The sequence below is a fragment of the Sciurus vulgaris genome (genome assembly GCF_902686455.1).
Source record: "Sciurus vulgaris genome assembly, chromosome: 6".
Classification (NCBI taxonomy): Eukaryota; Metazoa; Chordata; class Mammalia; order Rodentia; family Sciuridae; genus Sciurus; species Sciurus vulgaris.
The window spans coordinates 144519451-144540278 of NC_136466.1; the positions used below are offsets into that span (position 1 = coordinate 144519451).

At 39.7% G+C, this 20828-nt stretch overlaps 1 protein-coding gene across 2 annotated transcripts in view; it reads left to right on the plus strand.

The window, feature by feature from the left end:
* MTMR12 (myotubularin related protein 12) overlaps positions 1-20828 on the plus strand; it is an 86599-nt gene that overhangs the window by 40562 nt on the left and 25209 nt on the right. For both annotated transcript variants that reach the window (XM_079144486.1, XM_079144487.1), the window contains one exon: positions 3466-3541. In XM_079144486.1, coding sequence (XP_079000612.1) covers positions 3466-3541 — 76 coding nt within the window. The remainder of the gene's footprint in view (positions 1-3465; positions 3542-20828) is intronic.

Sequence of the window (20828 nt, forward strand, 5' to 3'; positions counted from 1 at the left end):
CCTCCCAGAACTTCTTTGTCAGCCCCACATTGCTGCTTCCACTTTTCCAGGTGAAAAGCTTGAAAGGGGAAAGCTAGCTTTTGCTCAGAAAGAAGCTAGAAACTCCTGTTCCTAAGAGGTGTAATGTGAGGTTGGTAGTAATATCAGGCATCCCCATTCCCAGAATTGTTTTTTTGTTTGTTTGTTTTTTAAAAAGGAGTCTGGCTTTGTTACCTAGGCTGACCTCTAACTCCTGCCTCAGCCTCCCAAGTAGCTGGGACTACAGACAAGTACCACATGCACAATGCCCTGAATTATTTTTTCTAAATTCAGGTATTTACTGATTTGGGGTATTTGCACAGGTGTCAGCATTTCAGGCGTATACCTGGTTAGGGTTGGGAGTGTAACTCAGAAGTAGACTCCATGGCTGGCATGCAGGAAGCCCTGGATTCAGTCTCTCATATTGCACAAAAGAAATAAAAATAAAGAAATGAAACCTGGTTAAGAGGTCAGAGAGGAAAACTTTATGATTAGTGATAAATGAGGAGAACTGATCTTTACCCAGATTTTGTATCAAAATCTGAGCGCTCAGTGCAGACACATACCACTTGGACTCCCCCAGCTGTGGGCATAATACAGGAAAGGCTGTGCTTTGTTCCTCCTGGACCACTTCAGTTGTTGCCTACATGGTCTTTCCTATTCTCTCTGGTCCCCCCAGTACCTTTCTTTTATTTATTTATTTATTTACTTATTTATTTTTATGTGGTACTGAGAGTCAAACTCAGTGCCTCACATGTGCTAGGCAAGGGCTCTACCACTGAGCTACAACCCCAGCCCCAGCATTCATTCTTCATATAGTAGGTCAAGTGAACCTCTCCATATGCATCTGATCATACTTATCCCAGCTTCATTGGCTTCCCATTGGTCTTGGTATAGAACAGAACCCTTAACAAATACTCCAGGGCCCATCATGGTTTGACTTTTACCTGTTCTCCAATTCCTTCATACATACCTGGCCTCACTGTCTCCTTCCTGTCTGGAAACACCTTTTGCTTCTAACTGTACCTAGGTAATTAACCCCACTTAATTGATCAAATCTCAGTTCAGTGCCACTTTTTTAAGAAGCCTTCCCAAGACTAGGTCAGGGCTCCTTGTGAGAACTTTCATTACACCTCCCACATAGCACTTCCTGCAACTGCAAATTGATTTTTATATGCATCATCACTTGGTTAATGTTTATTTCTACAACCTGTAGCTCTGTGAAATGAAGGATACACTCTTATCATTATACCAGTACAAAGTGCAGTGTCTGGCTTCTTAGAGGTGCTCAATAAATAGAAGAAACAATAAATTAATGTAAATCTCATTAGGGGAATGGATTCTAGTCAGTTTGAATAAGAAAGAGAAACTGAGAGCATGGTGAAATGGCTCAGTGGTAGAGTGCTTGCTTTGCATGCATGAAACCTTGGGTTTGATCCCCAGCACCATACACACACAAAAAAAGAATAAGAAACTTGAGTGTCCATTTCACCTTCCCCAAGGTCAGAGCTGGGGTATAATGCCAGTTCCTTTTCTTTTTTCAGTCTTCTTCCTAAGTAAAACCTTTCATTCCCACCTCTCTATGGAGATATGAGTTGTATAGCCCTGTGCGGTATGTGCAACAGAAGACCTGTGAATTGATGGTAGAACAGGAATATATATAAATATATATCACTGCTCTGGGGCTTCCCTCACCCTAACTAAGGTTGAGCCAAAGTGGACCCTTCAGTTTCCCATGACTAAAATTGTCCTATGTTTAGAAAGGCTGTTTGTATTCTAAACTCATCCAAGTAACTAAAATGACTGTTTTCATCTGGGAGTATAACTCAAAGGTAGAGCACTTGCCTTGCATGCACAAGACCCTGAGTATCCCCAGTATGGGATAGGAGGGACATAAAATGATTGTTTTCCAAGAAGGGAGGATTAATTGCTTGTATCCATTGGCAGTCTCACAGCAGACTCTGTGGAATTCACCTGAGTTCATTGGGACAGTGGAGGACATCCTTCATATTCCTCACTGGGTACAGTCGTCTTCATCTCTCTTGAGAAATGGAGGCTATATTGGCTAATACCCTTGTTTCCAACCTTTTTTTTTTTTTTTTTTTGGTAAGTCTTTTTATAAGAAAATTAACTGGTGAACTAACATTATAAAATATCTAATCTCATTATTTGAACACAGTAATATCTAAAAAATGCAAATTTGTAGAAAGAGGCCCCACTCTAACTTTATAGTATGAGCCACTGAGAGAGGAGCTGAGAACTCCACAGGTTGACTGTCCTGAGAAGGGTGAGAACAGCCTATGTGTAAGTTACCATTCAGTCAGTGCTTATCAGAGCTTAATGTACATCAAAACCACCTGGGGGACTGGGTGTGGTGGCTTACACCTGTAGCCCCAGCTACTCAGGAGACTGAGGCAGCAAGGATTGCAAGTTTGAGGCCAGCCTGAGCAACTCGGCAAGATCCTGTCTCAAAAAAGTGAGGGACAGAGAATGTTCCAGGGAAGTAGCTCAGTGGTAACATGCTTGCTCGGTATGTGTGCAAGGCCCTGGGAACTCGACACAGTGACAAATGCTTATAATCCCAGTGAGTTGGGTGATTGAGGCAGAGGATTACAAGTTCAAGGCTAGCTTTGGCAATTTAGCAAGACCCTAAGTAGCAAAGTGAGACCTTGTCTCAAAATTTAAAATAAAAAGGACTGGGGATGTGTCTTAATGGTAAATCGCTCCTGGGTTCAATTCCCAGTACCACTGTGTGTATGTATGTATGTATATGGGATGTGGGGACTGGGGTTGTAGCTCAGTGGTAGAGCACTTGCCTAACATGTGTGAGGCACTGGGTTCCATCCCCAGCACCACATAAGAATAAAAAATTAAAATAAAAGCATTGTGTCCATCTACAACTAAAAAAAATTAAAGTAAAAGCGTGTGTGTGTGTACATGTGCGTGTACACACACACACACACACATATATTAGAGCAGTGTCTATTACTCAGATGTTTGTTATTAGAGCACTTGATAAGTGGGCAACAGTCATCACCATTTCTGGTTTTCATATTTAACTGAAAGCCACAAAGGTGCTTATATTGTTACTTCATGATAAGGAGTCTCACTGCATATTTTTTTTGAAATTCTTTTAAGTTTAGATATCACATATTCCAGTCGCTTCATTTTATGGAAAAGGAAATAGATCTAGAGAGGTGTATTACTTTCCTAAAATTATGCAGAATTGGACTCAGAGCTAGGATTAGAACTCACAGATTCCTGACTGATTTGGCCACAGTACTTTACACCAAACAGAATGGCAGTTCATCTGAACTGATTCTTAACAGAGAAATCTGGTCATTTTTATAACACTCTGCTTAGCTTTCTTAAATTTATTGAAGTCGAGCTTTCTTATTTTGTAAATCATATGTAGTACTAAAATCTGATGACATTCCTTTCTTCTAGGTTGCCAGCATACTTTGTTGTCCCCATCCCTCTTCCTGAAGAGGATGTGCAACGCTTTCAGGGTCATGGCATACCAGTAAGTGTATCTGGAAACCCGAAGAGACACGGGTTGCTCATTGGCCCATCCTAGCAAAATGATACTCCTTAAAGCTCTTCGCCTTGGGACTCAGGAGTTTGTTCTCAGTCCAAGATCCAAAAATACCATAAGGATTCCCTAGAGGAATTGCTTAAACATGAGGCCCTCTGTGGGACAAGAATTCTGAAGTTTTCATAAATGCACTTGAGTTTTTAGCAAAGACATTGAAAAGCTTTAAGAAGATTACAGATCTGTCTGCTATTGAAAGCAAACCTGGTTTAACATTTTGAACCTGAGCTGACTAAGGGTAGTAGAATTTCAGATTCTTTTTGGCTGGCACAATTAATCTTGGTGTGGGCATGATGGTGTCTTCTTCCAGAGACAGCGTGAAGTGCCCCTTAGTTTTTACTGAACAGAATGGGATGGGAGCCATATTTAACGTGTCACTAATCAAAGAAGGCAAGACGCTGGCAGTCATCCCCATTTCTAATTGGTGGCTGGGAGTTGCCAAGCCTGCAGGGAATTTAGTAAGGAATGAGAATTATAAATAAATGGTATGCTGTGTACATGGCTGGTTCACCAAAAGGATCATTTGTGGGTGGGAAGCAAGATGGCAAAGCAAAATTACATGTTCAAAAACCCATGGAGGCCAGGTAGGTAATGAACAAGCCCCTTGCAGTGAACCAGAGACCCTCTGCTTGGTCCAAGGGTACAGCTCTTCAGCACCAGCTAGTTTGTGCCATGTGGGAATATGAGCTGGGTGTTGCCAGATGTCTTGACTTTTTAGGGGTAGCCAGAAGATACAATTTCTGTGTGCATTTTTCTCGTCTCTAAATATATGCAACTAATTCAAAAGTTTAAAAAATGTGTTTGGGCCAGAGTTGGATCATATCCCACTGATTTGCAACCTTTGGGCAATTTGGGCAGCACTTCCCAAACTTTCTGGTCTCAGAACTCTTTATACTCTTAGAAATTATCAAAGCTCTCTCCAAGAGTTTTTGTTTATATGGGTTGTTACTGTTGATATTTGCCATATAGAAAATTCAGACTGATTCGTTGTTGTTTTTCTGTGGTACTGGGGATTGAACCCAGGTCGTTGTGCATGTAAGGCAAGCAGTTTACCAACTGAGCTACATTCCCAGCTCTTTTTTTTTGTTGTTGTTGTTGTTTTGTTTTGTTTAAGTAACAGCCAGGCATGGTGGCACATGGCCTGTAATCTGTACTACTCAGGAGGCTGAGGCATAAGGACCACAAGTTCCAGGCTAGCCTGGGCAACTTAGTGAGACCCTGTATCAAAATAAAATAAAAAGGATTGGGGATGTAGTTCAATGTAGAGTGCCCTGGGTTCAATCCTTGTTACCACAAAAATAAAATCAGATCTAGGGATGTATAGCTCAGTGGCAGAGTGCTTACCTAACATTTATGAGTCTCTGGGTTCAATCCCCAGTACCACAATAAAAGAAAAAGTTAAGTAACATCACATATTAGCATAAATAACATGTTTCTATGAAAAATAACTATCCAAAACAGTAAATTCGGATAACATTATTTTACATTCTTGAAAATAGAAGACAGATTCTAATATCTGATTCTTTCAGTCTGTGTGGTAATGGGGTTTGGTTGAAGTAAATGAAGAAAATGCAACTTCACACAGATGTGTATTTGGGAAAGGAAGCAATATTTAATAGCCTTTTTAAAAAATATATATTTTTTATCTGTCAAAGGATTTTTCATTTTATTTATTTATATGTGGTGCTGAGTATCAAACTCAGGGCCTTACACATGCCAGGCAAGCATTCTACCACTGAGCCAGAACTCCAGCCCCTATTTAATAGCCTTTTTAGAGAATGTTTAACAGCCTAATTGAGAATATTGTTCTCTGCCTGTACACTAAAAAGTTGGCAAATGACAGTTTCATAAAGGTTACCTACAATAAGTGTCTGAAAGCATAATGAACTTTCCATTCTCTGTTAAATTAAAACCCTTGGTCTCTCTTACATTTTTTTTTATTAAAAATCATAAATTTACATAGGGCAATGTTGCTTCATTCATTGTTATTTTTTTCCCTTCCCCCCATCCCTCCCACCCCTCTTTTCCCTCTATACAGTCCTTCCTTCTTCCATTCTTATCACCCTCCTTATCCCTAACCCTAAACCTAACCCTAACGCTAACCCCTCCTACCTCCCATTATATGTCCTCATCCGCTTATCAGCGAGATCATTCGTCCTTTAGTTTTTTGAGATTGGCTTATCTCACTTAGTATGATATCCTCCAATTTCACCCATTTGCCTGCAAATGCCATGATTTTATCATTCTTCATGGCAGAGTAATATTCCATTGTATATATATGCCACAGTTTCTTTATCCATTCATCAACTGAAGGGCATCTAGGTTGGTTCCACAATCTGGCTATGGTGAATTGAGCAGCTATGAACACTGATGTGGCTGTATCTCTGTAGTATGCTGATTTTAAGTCCTTTGGGTATAGGCCAAGGAGTGGGATAGCTGGGTCAAATGGTGGTTCCATTCCAAGCTTTCTGAGGAATCTCCATACTGCTTTCCAGAGTGGCTGCACTAATTTGCAACCCCACCAGCAATGTATGAGTGTACCTTTTTCCCCACATCCTCACCAACACCTATTGTTGCTTGTGTTCTTGATAATCGCCATTCTGATTGGGGTGAGATGAAATCTTAGGGTAGTTTTGATTTGCATTTCTCTTATTACTAGAGATGTTGAACATTTTTTCATAAATCTGTTGATTGCTTGTACATCTTCTTCTGTGAAGTGTCTGTTCATTTCCTTAGCCCATTTGTTGATTGGATTATTTGTATTCTTGGTGTAGAGTTTTTTGAGTTTTTTTTTTTTTTTTTTTTTTTTATTGTAAACAAATGGGATACATGTTGTTTCTCTGTTTGTACATGGCGTAAAGGCATACCATTTCTGTAATCATAAATTTACATAATGTTGTTTGATTCATTCTTATTTTTTCCCTTCCCCCCACCCCTCCCACCCCTCTTTACCCTCTATACAGTACTTCCTTCCTCCATACTTGCCCCCCTCCCTAACCCTAACTCTAACCCTAACACTAACCCTTCCCTCCCCCCCATTATGTGTCATCCTCCACTTATTAGTGATATCATTCGTCCTTTGGCTTTTTGAGATTGGCTTATCTCACTTAGCATGATATTCTCCAATTTCATCCATTTGCCTGCAAATGCCATAATTTTATCATTCTTTATGGCTGAGTAATATTCCATTGTATATATACACCACAGTTTCTTTATCCACTCATCAATTGAAGGGCATCTAGGTTGGTTCCACAGTCTGGCTATTGTGAATTGAGCAGCTATGAACATTGATGTGGCTGTGTCTCTGTAGTATGCTGATATCCTTTGGGTATAGGCCAAGGAGTGGGATAGCTGGGTCAAATGGAGGGTCCATTCCAAGTTTTCTAAGGAATCTCCACACTGCTTTCCAGAGTGGCTGCACTAATTTGCAGCCCCACCAGCAATGTATGAGTGTACCTTTCTCCCCACATCCTCGCCAACACCTGTTGTTGCTCGTATTCTTGATAATCGCCATTCTAATTGGGGTGAGATGGAATCTTAGGGTGGTTTTGATTTGCATTTCTCTTATTACTAGAGATGTTGAACATTTTTCCATATGTTTGTTGATTGCTTGTAGATCTTCTTCTGTGAAGTGTCTATTCATTTCCTTAGCCCATTTGTCGACTGGATTATTTGAATTCTTGGAGTAGAGTTTTTTGAGTTCTTTATAGATTCTGGAGATTAGTGCTCTATCTGAAGTATGATTGGCAAAGATATTCTCCCACTCTGGAGGCTCTTTCTTCGCATTGCTGATAGTTTCCTTTGCTGAGAGAAAGCTTTTTAGTTTGAATCTATCCCAGTGGTTGATTCTAGCTTTTATTTCTTGTGCTATGGGAGTCCTGTTAAGGAAGTCTGGTCCTAGACCAACAAGGTGAAGATTTGGACCTACTTTTTCTTCTATAATCTGCAGGGTCTCTGGTCTGATTCCGAGGTCCTTAATCCATTTTGAGTTTAGTTTCGTGCATGGTGAGAGATATGGGTTTAGTTTCATTCTGTTGCATATGGATTTCCAATTCTCCCAGCACCATTTGTTGAAGAGACTATCTTTTCTCCATTGCATATTTTTGGCCCCTTTGTCTAGTATGAGAAAATTGTATTTATTTGGGTTTGTGTCCGTGTCCTCTATTCTGTACCATTGATCTACCTTTCTATTTTGGTACCAATACCATGCCGTTTTTGTTACTATTGCTTTGTAGTAGAGTTGAAAATCTGGTATTGCAATACCCCCTGTTTCACTCTTCCTGCTAAGGATTGCTTTAGCTATTCTGGGTTTCTTATTCTTCCAGATGAATTTCATAATTGCTTGCTCTATTTCTGTAAGGTACGTCATTGGGATTTTAATTGGAATTGCATTGAATTTGTGTAGCACTTTAGGTAGTATGGCCATTTTGACAATATTAATTCTTCCTATCCAAGAACATGGAAGATCTTTCCATCTTCTAAGGTGTTCTTTAATTTCTTTCTTTAGTGTTGTATAGTTCTCATTGTAGAGGTCTTTCACCTCTTTTGTGAGATTGATTCCCAAGTATTTTATTTTTTTCGAGGCAATTGGGAATGGGGTAGTTTTCCTAATTTCTCTTTCTGAAGATTCATCACTTATGTATAAAAATGCGTTGGATTTATGAGCATTGATCTTGTAACCTGCTACTTTACTGAATTCACTTATGAGTTCTAAGAGTTTTCTGGTGGAATTTCCAGGTTCCTCTAAATATATAATCATGTCATCAGCAAACAGGGATAGTTTGAGTTCTTCTTTTCCAATTCGTATCCCTTTAATCTCTTTGGTTTGTCTAATTGCTCTGGCCAGAGTCTCAAGAACGATGTTGAATAGAAGTGGTGAAAGAGGGCATCCCTGCCTTGTTCCCGTTTTTAGAGGGAATGCTTTCAGTTTTTCACCATTTAGAATGATATTAGCCATGGGCTTAGCATAAATGGCCTTTACAATGTTAAGGAATGTTCCCACTATCCCTATTTTTTCTAGTGTTTTGAGCATGAAGGGGTGCCGTATTTTATCAAATGCTTTTTCTACATCTATTGAAATAATCATGTGATTCTTGACTTTAAGTCTATTAATGTGGTGAATTACGTTTATTGATTTCCTGATGTTGAACCAACCTTGCATCCCTGGGATGAAACCCACTTGATCATGGTGCACTATCTTTTTAATATGTTTTTGTATGCGATTTGCTAAAATTTTGTTGAGAATTTTTGCGTCGATGTTCATTAAGGATATTGGTCTGAAATTTTCTTTCCTTGATGAGTCTCTGTCTGGTTTAGGTATCAGGGTGATATTGGCTTCATAGAATGAGTTTGGGAGGGTTCCCTCCTCTTCTATTTTATGGAATACTTTGAGAAGTATTGGAATGAGCTCTTCTTTAAAGGTTTTGTAGAACTCGGCTGAGAACCCATCTGGTCCCGGACTTTTCTTTATTGGTAGGCTTTTGATGACTTCTTCTATTCAGTACTTGAAATTGGTCTATTTAAATTGTTTATGTCCTCCTCATTCAGTTTAGGCAATTCATATGTCTCTAGAAACCTGTTGATGCCTTCAAAATTTTCTATTTTGTTGGAGTATAGATTTTCAAAATAGCTTCTAATTATGTTTTGTATTTCAATCCTGTCTGTTGTGATATTTCCTTGTTCATTCCGAATTTTAGTGATTTGGGTTTTCTCTCGTCTTCTCTTTGTTAGTGTGGCTAAAGGTTTATCAATTTTGTTTATTTTTTCGAAGAACCAACTATTTATTTTGTCAATTTTTTGTATTGTTTCTTTTGTTTCAGTTTCATTGATTTCAGCTCTGAGTTTAACTATTTCCTGTCTTCTACTACTTTTGGTGCTGTTCTGTTCTTTTTCTAGGGCTTTGAGCTGTAGTGTTAGGTCGTTTATTTGTTGACTTTTACTTCTTTTATTAAATGCGCTCCATGAAATAAATTTCCCTCTAAGTACTGCTTTCATAGTGTCCCAGAGATTTTGATATGATGTTTCTTTGTTCTCATTTACCTCTAAGAATTTTTAAATTTCCTTCCTAATATCTTCTGTTATCCATTCATCATATAATAGCATATTGTTTAATCTCCAGATGTTGGAATAGTTTCTGTGTTTTACTCTTTCGTTTATTTCTAACTTCAATCCATTATGATCTGATAGAATACATGCTAGTGTCTCTATCTTCTTGTATTTGCTAACATTAGCTTTGTGGCATAATATATGGTCTATTTTAGAGAAGGATCCATGTGCTGCTGAGAAGAAAGTGTATTCGCTCTTGGTTGGATGGTATATTCTATAAATGTCCGTTAAGTCTAAATTATTGATTGTGTTATTGAGATCTATGGTTTCTTTGTTCAATTTTTGTCTGGAAGATCTGTCCAGTGGTGAGAGAGGCGTGTTAAAATCACCTAGTATTATTGTGTTATGGTCTATTTGGTTTCTGAAATTGAGAAGGATTTGTTTGACATACATGGATGAGCCACTGTTTGGGGCATAGATGTTTATGATTGTTATATCTTGCTGATTTATGCTTCCCTTAAGCAGTATGAAATGACCTTCTTTATCCCTTCTAACTAACTTTGGCTTGAAGTCCACATTATCTGAAATGAGGATGGATACTCCAGCTTTTTTGCTGAGTCCATGTGCATGGTATGTTTTTCCCCATCCTTTCACCTTTAGTCTATGGGTATCTTTTTCTATGAGGTGAGTCTCTTGCAGGCAACATATTGTTGGATCTTTCTTTTTAATCCAGTCTGCCAGTCTATGTCTTTTGATTGATGAATTCAGGCCATTAACATTCAGGGTTATTATAGAGAAATGATTTGGTTTCCCGGTCATTTGGTTCATTTTTAAAATTTTGTTTATTTATTTGTTGACACAACTTGTTTCCTCCTTTATTTGACAATTCCTTTAGGATAATTCCTCCCTTTGCTGATTTGCTTCTTTGTTTTTCATCTCTTCCTCATGGAATATTTTGTTGAGAATGTTCTGTAATGCTGGCTTTCTTTTTGTAAATTCTTTTAGCTTTTGTTTATCATGGAAGGATTTTATTTCATCGTCAAATTTGAAGGTAAGTTTTGCTGGGTATAAGATTCTTGGTTGGCATCCATTTTCTTTCAGGGCTTGAAAAATGTTGTTCCAGGCCCTTCTAGCTTTTAGGGTCTGGATTGAAAAATCTGCTGATATGCGTATTGGTTTCCCCCTGAATATAATTTGGTTCTTTTCTCTCACAGCCTTTAAAATTCTGTCTTTATTTTGTATGTTCGGTATTTTCATTATAATGTGCCTTGGTGTGGGTCTGTTGTAATTTTGTGTATTTGGAGTCCTATAAGCCTCTTGAACTTGATTTTCCATTTCATTCTTCAGATTTGGGAAATTTTCTGATATTATTTCATTGAATAAATTGTTCATTCCTTTGGCTTGTTTCTCTAGGCCTTCCTCAATCCCAATAATTCTTAAATTTGGCCTTTTCATGATATCCCATAGTTCTTGTAGATTCTGTTCATGATTTCTTACCATCTTCTCTGTTTGTTCAACTTTGTTTTCAAGGTTAAATATTTTGTCTTCAATGTCTGAGGTTCTGTCTTCCAGGTGTTCTATCCTATTGGATATGCTTTCTATGGAGTTCTTAATTTGGTTTATTGTTTCCTTCATGTCAAGGATTTCTGTTTGGTTTCTTTTCAATATCTCTAACTCTTTATTGAAATGATCTTTTGCTTCCTGTATTTGCTCTTTTAACTGTCGATTGGTGCGATCAATCAATGCTTGCATTTGCTCTTTCATCTCCTCGTTTGCTTCTCTGATCATTTTAATTATGTACATTCTGAACTCCTTTTCTGTCATTTCTTCTGCCATGCTGTCATTGGGTTTTATTGATGTAACATCTAGATTTGTTTGCAGCATTTTCTTTCCTTGTTTTCTCATATTGTTCAGGTATCAGTGGACCGCTGAGATATTGCAGATTTCCTCTATTGACTTACTATGTCCCTGAAGATTTCTATATATATCCCCCCTTAGCCTTCAGTAGGCTGAAGTCATGGAGGAAGTTGATAATGCGGTGCTCCACAAGGAAGCTGCCTCTCTAGGAGTGGTGGCCTTCAGGTGGGGTATAATCCCTGCTAGTGGGCCAGAGGTGCCTCCACTTGTTAACCAATGGTCATCCAAAGGGGACCTAGGCTGCGGGCTGAGGGAAGGCCTGTTTGGGCCTGAGTCTCTGGTTTTACCGTCCTTGTGGGGAAACCTCACCCAGCAGGGAAGACTCACCCGGTGGGGAGGTCTCGCTGGTCAGTTCCCTCCTAGAGGTTCCCCTCAATTTACAGCTACCGCCTGGGTTGGGCTCCCTTCCCCTGCAAAGTTCCCAGGGGCCCGGCCCTACCTCCTGGGCCTGGGAGCCTCACCCTTCGCAGATGAATCTCCTTAGGCTGCCCCTCCTCAGAGAATTTGCCCACAGGCCTGGAACCTTCGCTCCGCCCTAAGCCTGTCTCTGTGCGGCTCTTCCACCCAGAAGTCTCCTACATCCTGGGACCCTGCTCTGCACCTAATCGCCTGGCTGTGTGGCCCCTCCTCTGAGCAGCCACCTGTGGCCCCGAACAATCGCTCTGAGTCCCAGAGACCCGCCACAGGCCTCTTCCTCCAGACAGCCGCCCAGTATTCCGGTGCGGTCACTAGGAGTCCAAGAAACTCACTTCGTGCCTCCTCCTCCCACCAACCACCCGTAGCCCGGGGCAATCAATCACTCCAAGTCGAAGTGACCCTCCCCGTTCCTCCTCCTTCTCCAGATAACCCCCCGGATGTTCAGGAGCAGTCCCTCTGAGTGGCTCTGAATCCACGTGACCCGCTGCACGGGTCCTCTGGGCAACCGCCCGGAGCTCTGGTGCGGCCACTCAAGACCAAGCGTCCCACCACGCTTCTCCTCCAGGCAGCCCCCCTGTGTTCAGGAGCTGTCACTTTAAGACCAAACAACTCACCACTCGCCTTCTCCTCTGAGCAGCCGCCTGGAGCGCTAATGCAGTCACTGCGAGTCCAAACGACCCGCTGCGCTCCTCCTCTTCCTCCTCCTACTCCTCCGGGCAGGCCCCGGGGTTCAGAAGTGGTCAGAGTCCAAACAGCTCGCCACGCAGCCCCTTCTCTGGCAACCGCCTGTAGCTCTGGTGTATTCACCCGAATCCAAGCGGCCGCGCTCCTCTTCCTCCTCCTCGTCCTCAGGGCAGGCCCCGGGGTTCAGAAGCATCGTTCTGAGTCCAAACAGCTCGCCGCGCGGCTTCTCCTCTGGCAACCGCCTGTACCTCTGGTGCAGTCACTCCGAATCCAAGTGGCCACGCTCCTCCTCCTCCTCCTCAGGTCAGGCCCTGGTGTCCTGAGTCCACATAGCTCTCCTTGCCACTCCTCCCCTGGGCAGCCGCCGGAGCGCCAGTGGTTGCTCCGAGTCCTGAGTTCTTTATAGATTCTGGAAATTAGCGCTCTATCTGAAGAATGAGTGGCAAAGATATTCTCCCACTCTGTAGGCTCTCTCTTCACGTTACTGATAGTTTCCTTTGCTGAGAGAAAGCTTTTTAGTTTGAATCTATCCCAGTTATTGATTCTTGCTTTTATTTCTTGGGCTGTGGGAGTTCTGTTAAGGAAGTCTGATCCTAAGCCGACATGTTGAAGATTTGGACCTACTTTTTCTTCTATAAGATGCAGGGTCTCTGGTCTGATTCCGAGGTCCTTGATCCATTTTGAGTTGAGTTTTGTGCAGGGTGAGAAATAGGGGTTTAATTTCATTCTGTTGTATATGGATTTCCAGTTTTCCCAGCACCATTTGTTGAAGAGGCTATCTTTTCTCCATTGCATATTTTTGGCCCCTTTGTCTAATATGAGAAAATTGTATTTATTTGGGTTTGTGTCCATGTCCACTATTCTGTACCATTGATCTACCTGTCTATTTTGGTACCAATACCATGCCATTTTTGTTACTATTGCTTTGTAATAGAGTTGAAGATCTGGTTTTGCGATACCCCCTGCTTTGCTCTTTCTACTGAGGATTGCTTTAGCTATTCTGGGTTTCTTATTCTTCCAGATGAATTTCATAATTGCTTGCTCTATTTCTGTAAGGTACGTCATTGGGATTTTAATTGGAATTGCATTGAATCTGTATAGCACTTTAGGTAGTATGGCCATTTTGACAATATTAATTCTTCCTATCCAAGAACATGAGAGATCTTTCCATCTTCTAAGGTTTTCTTTAATTTCTTTCTTTAGTGTTCTGTAGTTCTCATTGTAGAGGTCTTTCACCTCTTGTGAGATTGATTCCCAAGTATTTTATTTTTTTCGATGCTGTTGTGAATGGGGTAGTTTTCCTAATTTCTCTTTCTGAAGATTCATCACTAATGTATAAGAATGCATTGGATTTATGAGCATTGATGTTGTCACCTGCTACTTTACTGAATTCACTTATGAGTTCTAAGAGTTTTCTGGTGGAATTTCCAGGTTCCTCAAATATATAATCATGTCATCAGCGAACAGGCATAGTTTGAGTTTTTCTTTTCCAATTTGTATCCCTTTAATTTCTTTGGTTTGTCTAATTGCTCTGGCTAGAGTGTCAAGAACGATGTTGAATAGAAGTGGTGAAAGAGGGCATCCCTCCCTTGTTCCAGTTTTTAAGGGGAATGCTTTCAGTTTTTCACCATTTAGAATGATATTGGCCATGGGCTTAGCGTAGATGTCCTTTACAATGTTAAGGAATGTTCCCACTACCCCAATTTTTTCTAGTGTTTTGAGCATGAAGGGCTGCTGTATTTTATCGAATGCTTTTTCTGCATCTATTGAAATAATCATGTGATTCTTAACTTTTATTCTGTTGATATGGTGAATGACATTTATTGATTTCCTGATGTTGAACCAACCTTGCATCCCTGGGATAAAACCCACTTGATCATGGTGCACCATCTTTTTTATATATTTTTGTATGTGATTTGCTAAAATTTTGTTGAGAATTTTTGCATCGATGTTCATTAAGGATATTGGTCTGAAATTTTCTTTCCTCGATGTGTCTCTGTCTGGTTTAGGTATCAGTGTGATATTGGCTTCATAGAATGAGTTTGGGAGGGTTCCCTCCTCTTCTGTTTTATGGAATACTTTGAGAAGTATTGTAATGAGCTCTTTAAAGGTTTTGTAGAACTCGGCTGAGAACCCATCTGGTCCTGGTCTTTTCTTTGTTGGTAGGCTTTTGATGACCTCTTCTATTTCATTGCCTGAAATTGATTTATTTAAGTTGTGTATGTCCTCCTCGTTCATTTTAGGTAATTCATGTGTCTCTAGAAACTTGTTGATATCTTTGAGGTTTTCTGTTTTGTTGGAGTATAGATTTTCAAAGTAACTTCTAATTATATTTTGTATTTCACTTGTGTCTGTTGTGATATTTCCTTGTTCATTCCAAATTTTAGTAATTTGAGTTTTCTCCCTCTTTCTCTTTGTTAGTGTGGCTAAGGGTTTATCAATTTTGTTTATGTTTTCAAAGAACCATTTATTTTGTTAATTTTTCCGATTGTTTCTTTTGTTTCAATTTGGTTGATTTCAGCTCTGAGTTTAACTATTTCCTGTCTTCTACTACTTTTGGTGTTGGTCTGCTCTTCTTTTTCTAGGGCTTTGAGCTGTAGTGTTAAGTCGTTTATTTGTTGATTTCTACTTCTTTTGTTGTATGTGCCCCATGAAATAAATCTTCCTCTAAGTACTGCTTTCATAGTGTCCCAGAGATTTTGATATGATGTGTCTTTGTTCTCGTTTACTTCTAAGAATTTTTAAATGTCCCTCCTGATGTCTTCTGTTATCCATTCATCATATAATAGTGTATTATTTAATCTCCAAGTATTGGAGAAGTTTCTGTTTTTTATTCTGTCATTTATTTCTAATTTCAATCCATTATGATATGATAGAGTACAAGGTAGTATCTCTATCTTCTTGTATTTGCTAACAGTAGCTTTGTGGCATAAAACATGGTCTATTTTAGAGAAGGATCCATGTGCTGCTGAGAAGAAAGTGTATTCGTTCTTTGTTGAATGGTATATTCTATATAAGTCGGTTAAGTCTAAATTGTTGATTATGTTATTGAGATCTATGGTTTCTTTATTCAATTTTTGTTTGGGCGATCTATCCAGCGGTGAGAGAGGTGTGTTAAAATCGCCTAGTATTATTGTGTTGTGGTCTATTTGATTTCTGGAATTGAGAAGGATTTGTTTGACGTACATGGATGAGCCAATGTTCAGGGCATAGCTAGTTATGATTGTTATGTCTTGCTGATTTATGCTTCCCTTAAGCAGTATGTAATGTCCTTCTTTATCCCTTCTGACTAGTTTTGGTTTGAAGTCCACATTATCTGAAATGAGGATGGATACTCCAGCTTTTTTGCTGTGTCCGTGTGCATGGTATGTTTTTTCCTATCCTTTCACCTTTAGTTTATGGGTATCTCTTTCTATGAGATGAGTCTCTTGCAGGCAGCATATTGTTGGATTTTTCTTCTTAATCCAATCTGCCAGTCTATGTCTTTTGATTGATGAGTTCAGGCCATTAACATTCAGGGTTATTATTGTGATATGATTTGTACTCCCAGTCATTTGACTCATTTTTGTTTTTTGACATGATTTGCTTTCTCCTTTATTTGGCTATTCCTTTAGCTAGTTCCTCCTTTTGCTGATTTGCATCATTGTTTTTCATCTCTTCCTCATGGAATATTTTGCTGAGAATGTTCTGTAATGCCGGCTTTCTTTTTGTAAATTCCTTTAGCTTTTGTTTATCATGGAAGGATCTTATTTCATCGTCAAATCTGAAAGTAGGTTTTGCTGGGTATAAGATTCTTGGTTGGCATCTGTTTTCTTTCAGGGCTTGGTAAATGTTGTTCCAGGCCCCTCTAGCTTTTAGGGTCTGGATTGAAAAATCTGCTGATATTCTTATTGGTTTCCCCCTGAATGTAATTTGATTCTTTTCTCTCGTGGCCTTTAAAATTCTGTCTTTATTTTGTATGTTGGGTATTTTCATAATAATGTGCCTTGGTGTGGGTCTGTTGTAATTTTGTTTATTTGGAGTCCCATAAGCCTCTTGTACTTGGTTTTCCATTTCATTCTTCAGATTTGGGAAATTTTCTGATATTATTTCATTGAATAGATTGTTCATTCCTTTGGTTTGTTTCTCTAAGCCTTCCTCAATCCCAATAATTCTTAAATTTGGCCTTTTCATGATATCCCACAATTCTTGTAGATTCTGTTCATGATTTCTTACCATCTTTCTGTTTGGTCAACTTTGTTTTCAAGATTAAATATTTTTTCTTCAATATTTGAGGTTCTGTCTTCCAGGGGTTCTATCCTATTGGTTATGCTTTCTATGGAGTTTTTAACTTGATTTATTGTTTCCTTCATTTCAAGCATTTCTGTTTGTTTTTTGTTTTTTTTCAGTATCTCTAACTCTTTATTGAAATGATCTCTTGCTTCCCATATTTGCTCTTTTATCTGTTGATTGGTGCGATCATTTAATGCCTGCATTTGCTCTTTCATCTCCTCCTTCAATGCCTGCATTTGCTCTTTCATTTCCTCGTTTGCTTCCGTGATTGTTTTAATTATGTACATTCTGAACTCCCTTTCTGACATTTGTTCTGCTGTGCTGTCATTGGGTTTTATTGATATAGTATCTAGGTTTGTTTGGGACATTTTCTTCCCTTGTTTTCTCATATTGGTCAGATGTCAGTGGGACTCTGTGATATTGCAGATTTCCTCTATTGGCTTATAGTGTCCCTGTAGATTTCCAGTGTATCACCTCCCAGCCTTCAGTAGCCTGAAGTCTTGGGGTAACTTGAGAATGCAGTGCTTCCGAAGGAAGCTGCCCCTGGCCCGCTACTGGTTCCAGGGAGAGAGACCTGGAGAGGTCTCTGGCTGCCCTGCCCTGGTCCCAGAGGCTGCTTGCGGGTTGGAGTTCTCCGCTGGCTTGGGGACTTGTGGCTGGCTCTGTTTAGAAAGGCTCTCACTGGGCGGTCTGCTCCGAGAATCTAGCCTAGAAAGGCGCTTCCCGCCAGAGGGAGTCGGGCTGCTTGGGGAAGACCCTGGCTGCCCTGTCCTGGTCTCTGAAGCAACCTGCGGGCGGGGTGGGCCAGAGCTTGCTGCGCTGGCTCAGGGACTTGGAGCTGGTTCTGTGCAGAAAGGCTGTCACTGGGGGGCCTGCTCCAAGAAGCTGGAGAATCTGGCCCTGTGGGAGGAGCCCACTGCAGGAGTGCTCAGGGCTGCCTGGGAGAGACTCTAGCTGCCCTGCCCTACTCTAATAAGCTGCCCGAATCCGGTCCTGCCGCAGGGGCCGAGCTTCACCGAGCTTCACCAGGTGGGGGAGACTCACCCCGTGGTTCTATTTTAGTCCGAGTCTCTCAATGCTTCCCCTTCTTGAATCCTGGGTTCTGGAGCGACTGGAGATGCAGTCACCCTCTAGTCCGCCATCTTGGATCCTATCTTACATTTTTAATGGATCTTAAAATATGTATGATTTTGTACTAGTGTACCTTGACCATTTGGAAAATATGGGTTCGTAGGTCATACAGACCTTCTGTCTGTTGACACATTTCATTATGTAAATTTTTAAAAATCTTATTCATTAATACTGTCATCTTATCTGAAGAGTCCTTAAATATTGGAAATCTGCCCAGCAAAAGTAGCAGATACTAGTTTTCCAAAATTCAAATTTTTGCTTGAAAGCTTAATTTTTTTTATCATTGACAATAATTTGTCTGTTGTTTTCCATGGAGTGATGAACTCACTTTATTCATTTTTTAAGAATGAATATCTGCCAGATACCAAAGTCTGAACACCCATAATTTGTATGTCAGTCATTCTTCAAGTCCACAAAAAAGGGAGTGAGTTCATTTCTCAATTCAGTTACATGAGAGCTTTTTCTTGAGACAGATATTTTAACTTCAGTGCTTATTACTTCTCATTCTTTCATGCAGAATATTTAAAAGACGTGGTGGTCTACATGAATAAAATTAATAATTTTTAATCCTTCATTAAGGACAGTCTTAAGAGAATCAGATTTATTTCCTACTAATGGTGTCAGCGAAGAACACAGTGACAACCAGGACAGTTGTGTGACTTTTCCTTGATGGTGCTAAGCCACCACTACATTTGCATCATTTTAGATTGATTGAAAGGTACATAATTTCATCAATTCCAAATATAAAATACATTGCTACCTCTACATTTTACCTACCACGACATTCGCCTCGTTAGTGCAGTTGTCAACACAGTGGAAAAGAGAAATTATATGTATTATTATGAAAATTGTTGTGACCTCTCAGACCACCTGAAAGGGCTTTGGGACCTCCCAGTTAGACACTTTGAAATTTAGTGTCCTAGAAGAATAATCAGCCTTTCGTAGAGAAATCTAGAAAAAAAAATGTGTTCTACTGGAAGAAACAAAGATGAGCTGCCAGGTGCAATGGCACATTCCTGTAATCCTAGTGGCTGGGGAGGCTGAAGCAGGAGGATTGCAAGTTCAAAGCCAGCCTCAGCAATTTAGCTAGGTTCTAAGCAACTTAGTGAGACCCTGTCTCAAAATAAAAAGGGTTGGGAATGTGGCCCAGTGGTTAGGCACCCTTGAGTTCAACTCCTTGTTCAAAAAAAAAGAATTATCTACATATGTAGATTTACATACACTGTGTTCCAGCCAGGCCTTGGGGCTGAGAAGTAGAAAATGTTCTTGTAAGACTTAAGTGAAGAGCACCAACTTTTCAATCATTAGATCTACTTTAATTATATATTCTGAAATTCATTAGGAGTTTGTATGAATGGACAACAGAAAGATGATATACAAGGTGGAATTTCCACATCTATCCAGGGGAACAGAGAGCTTTCAATCAGTGTGTGTCTGTGTGTGTGTGTGTCTGTGTGTGTCTGTGTCTGTCTCTCTCTCTCTCTCCCTTTCTTTCTCCCCTCTCCCCCTTTCCCACTCCCTCTCTCCCCTTTTCAGTACTGGGGATGGAACCCAAGGCCTTGTGCTTACTATACCCCAGCTTGTCTGCCTGCTTGCCTGCCCGCCTGCCTGCCTGCCTGCCTGCCTGCCACTAGGCTTTGAACCTAGGGATGGTGTGCCACTGAGCTCCCTCTTCAGCCTCACTGTCTGGGATTACGTGTGTGGATTATCATGCCTGGCTCTCTCTCTCTCTCTCTTTTTTTTTTTTTTAAATGTAAGATTTTCATTTGACTAGAACACTAAGATCACCAAAAATGATCTTAGACAAATTAAAAAGCAATGTGTTTTATATTTGGAATTGATGAAATTATGTACCTTAACCTAGAAAACCCAAACCTTCCAAATGTTCCTTTAAAATTATCAATATTGCAAGCTGGGACCACTTTAACCTCTTGCTCTTTGTTTTGTTTAAGGCAGAATTTCTCAATTTAGGCACTACTGATATTTTAGGCTAGATAATTATTTGTTTCAGGGTTATTGTAATAGACTATTTAATGTCATTTCTGCTATTAGCACTCTCCAAGTTGTGACAACCAAAGTATATCCAGATATTGCTGAATGTCCCTTGTGAAAAATTCTGCCTTAAGGTGATCTATATTAGTTGTTTCTTGGTTAATTAGCATATGTCTCATCAGATTTTTAAGCAGACTTATAGAAAATATGACAATAGTATGAGCATTCGTAAGCATCCTCACCTTGTTCTTCTCATTTCTATTAAGCCTACTCATATTTATACTGTGTTCCTTTGTTCTTGGTTGTTGTTGAGCAGTTAACACAGTTACACTTAGGTTAAAGCAGAGGAAGAGGTTTGTAAAAATATAAAATAATGCCACTATTCTTTTTTTTCTTTTTTTTTGGTAGACTGGTGTTGGGGATGGAACCAGAGCCTCACCCTTGCTAGGCAAGCACTCTACCATTGAGCTACACACCCCTTCAATTCTCCTGCCTCAGCCTTTTGAGTAGTGAAATTGCAGGCATGCACCACTACACTCAGCTAATGCCATTTCTCTTACTATTTGTTTATGCGTAAAATGTTATTTATGTCAACATGCAATTGGTCTAGTATTATTTTAAAATGAATTAATATTTTAAAAGTCTCTCAGTTTTAATTTTTAGTGTGTTAAATATCAGTAGCTATAATCCACACAAATACAAACTCTTTGGGTCCTTAATAATTTTTAAGAATAAAAAAGTTTAAAAAAACAAAAAGTTT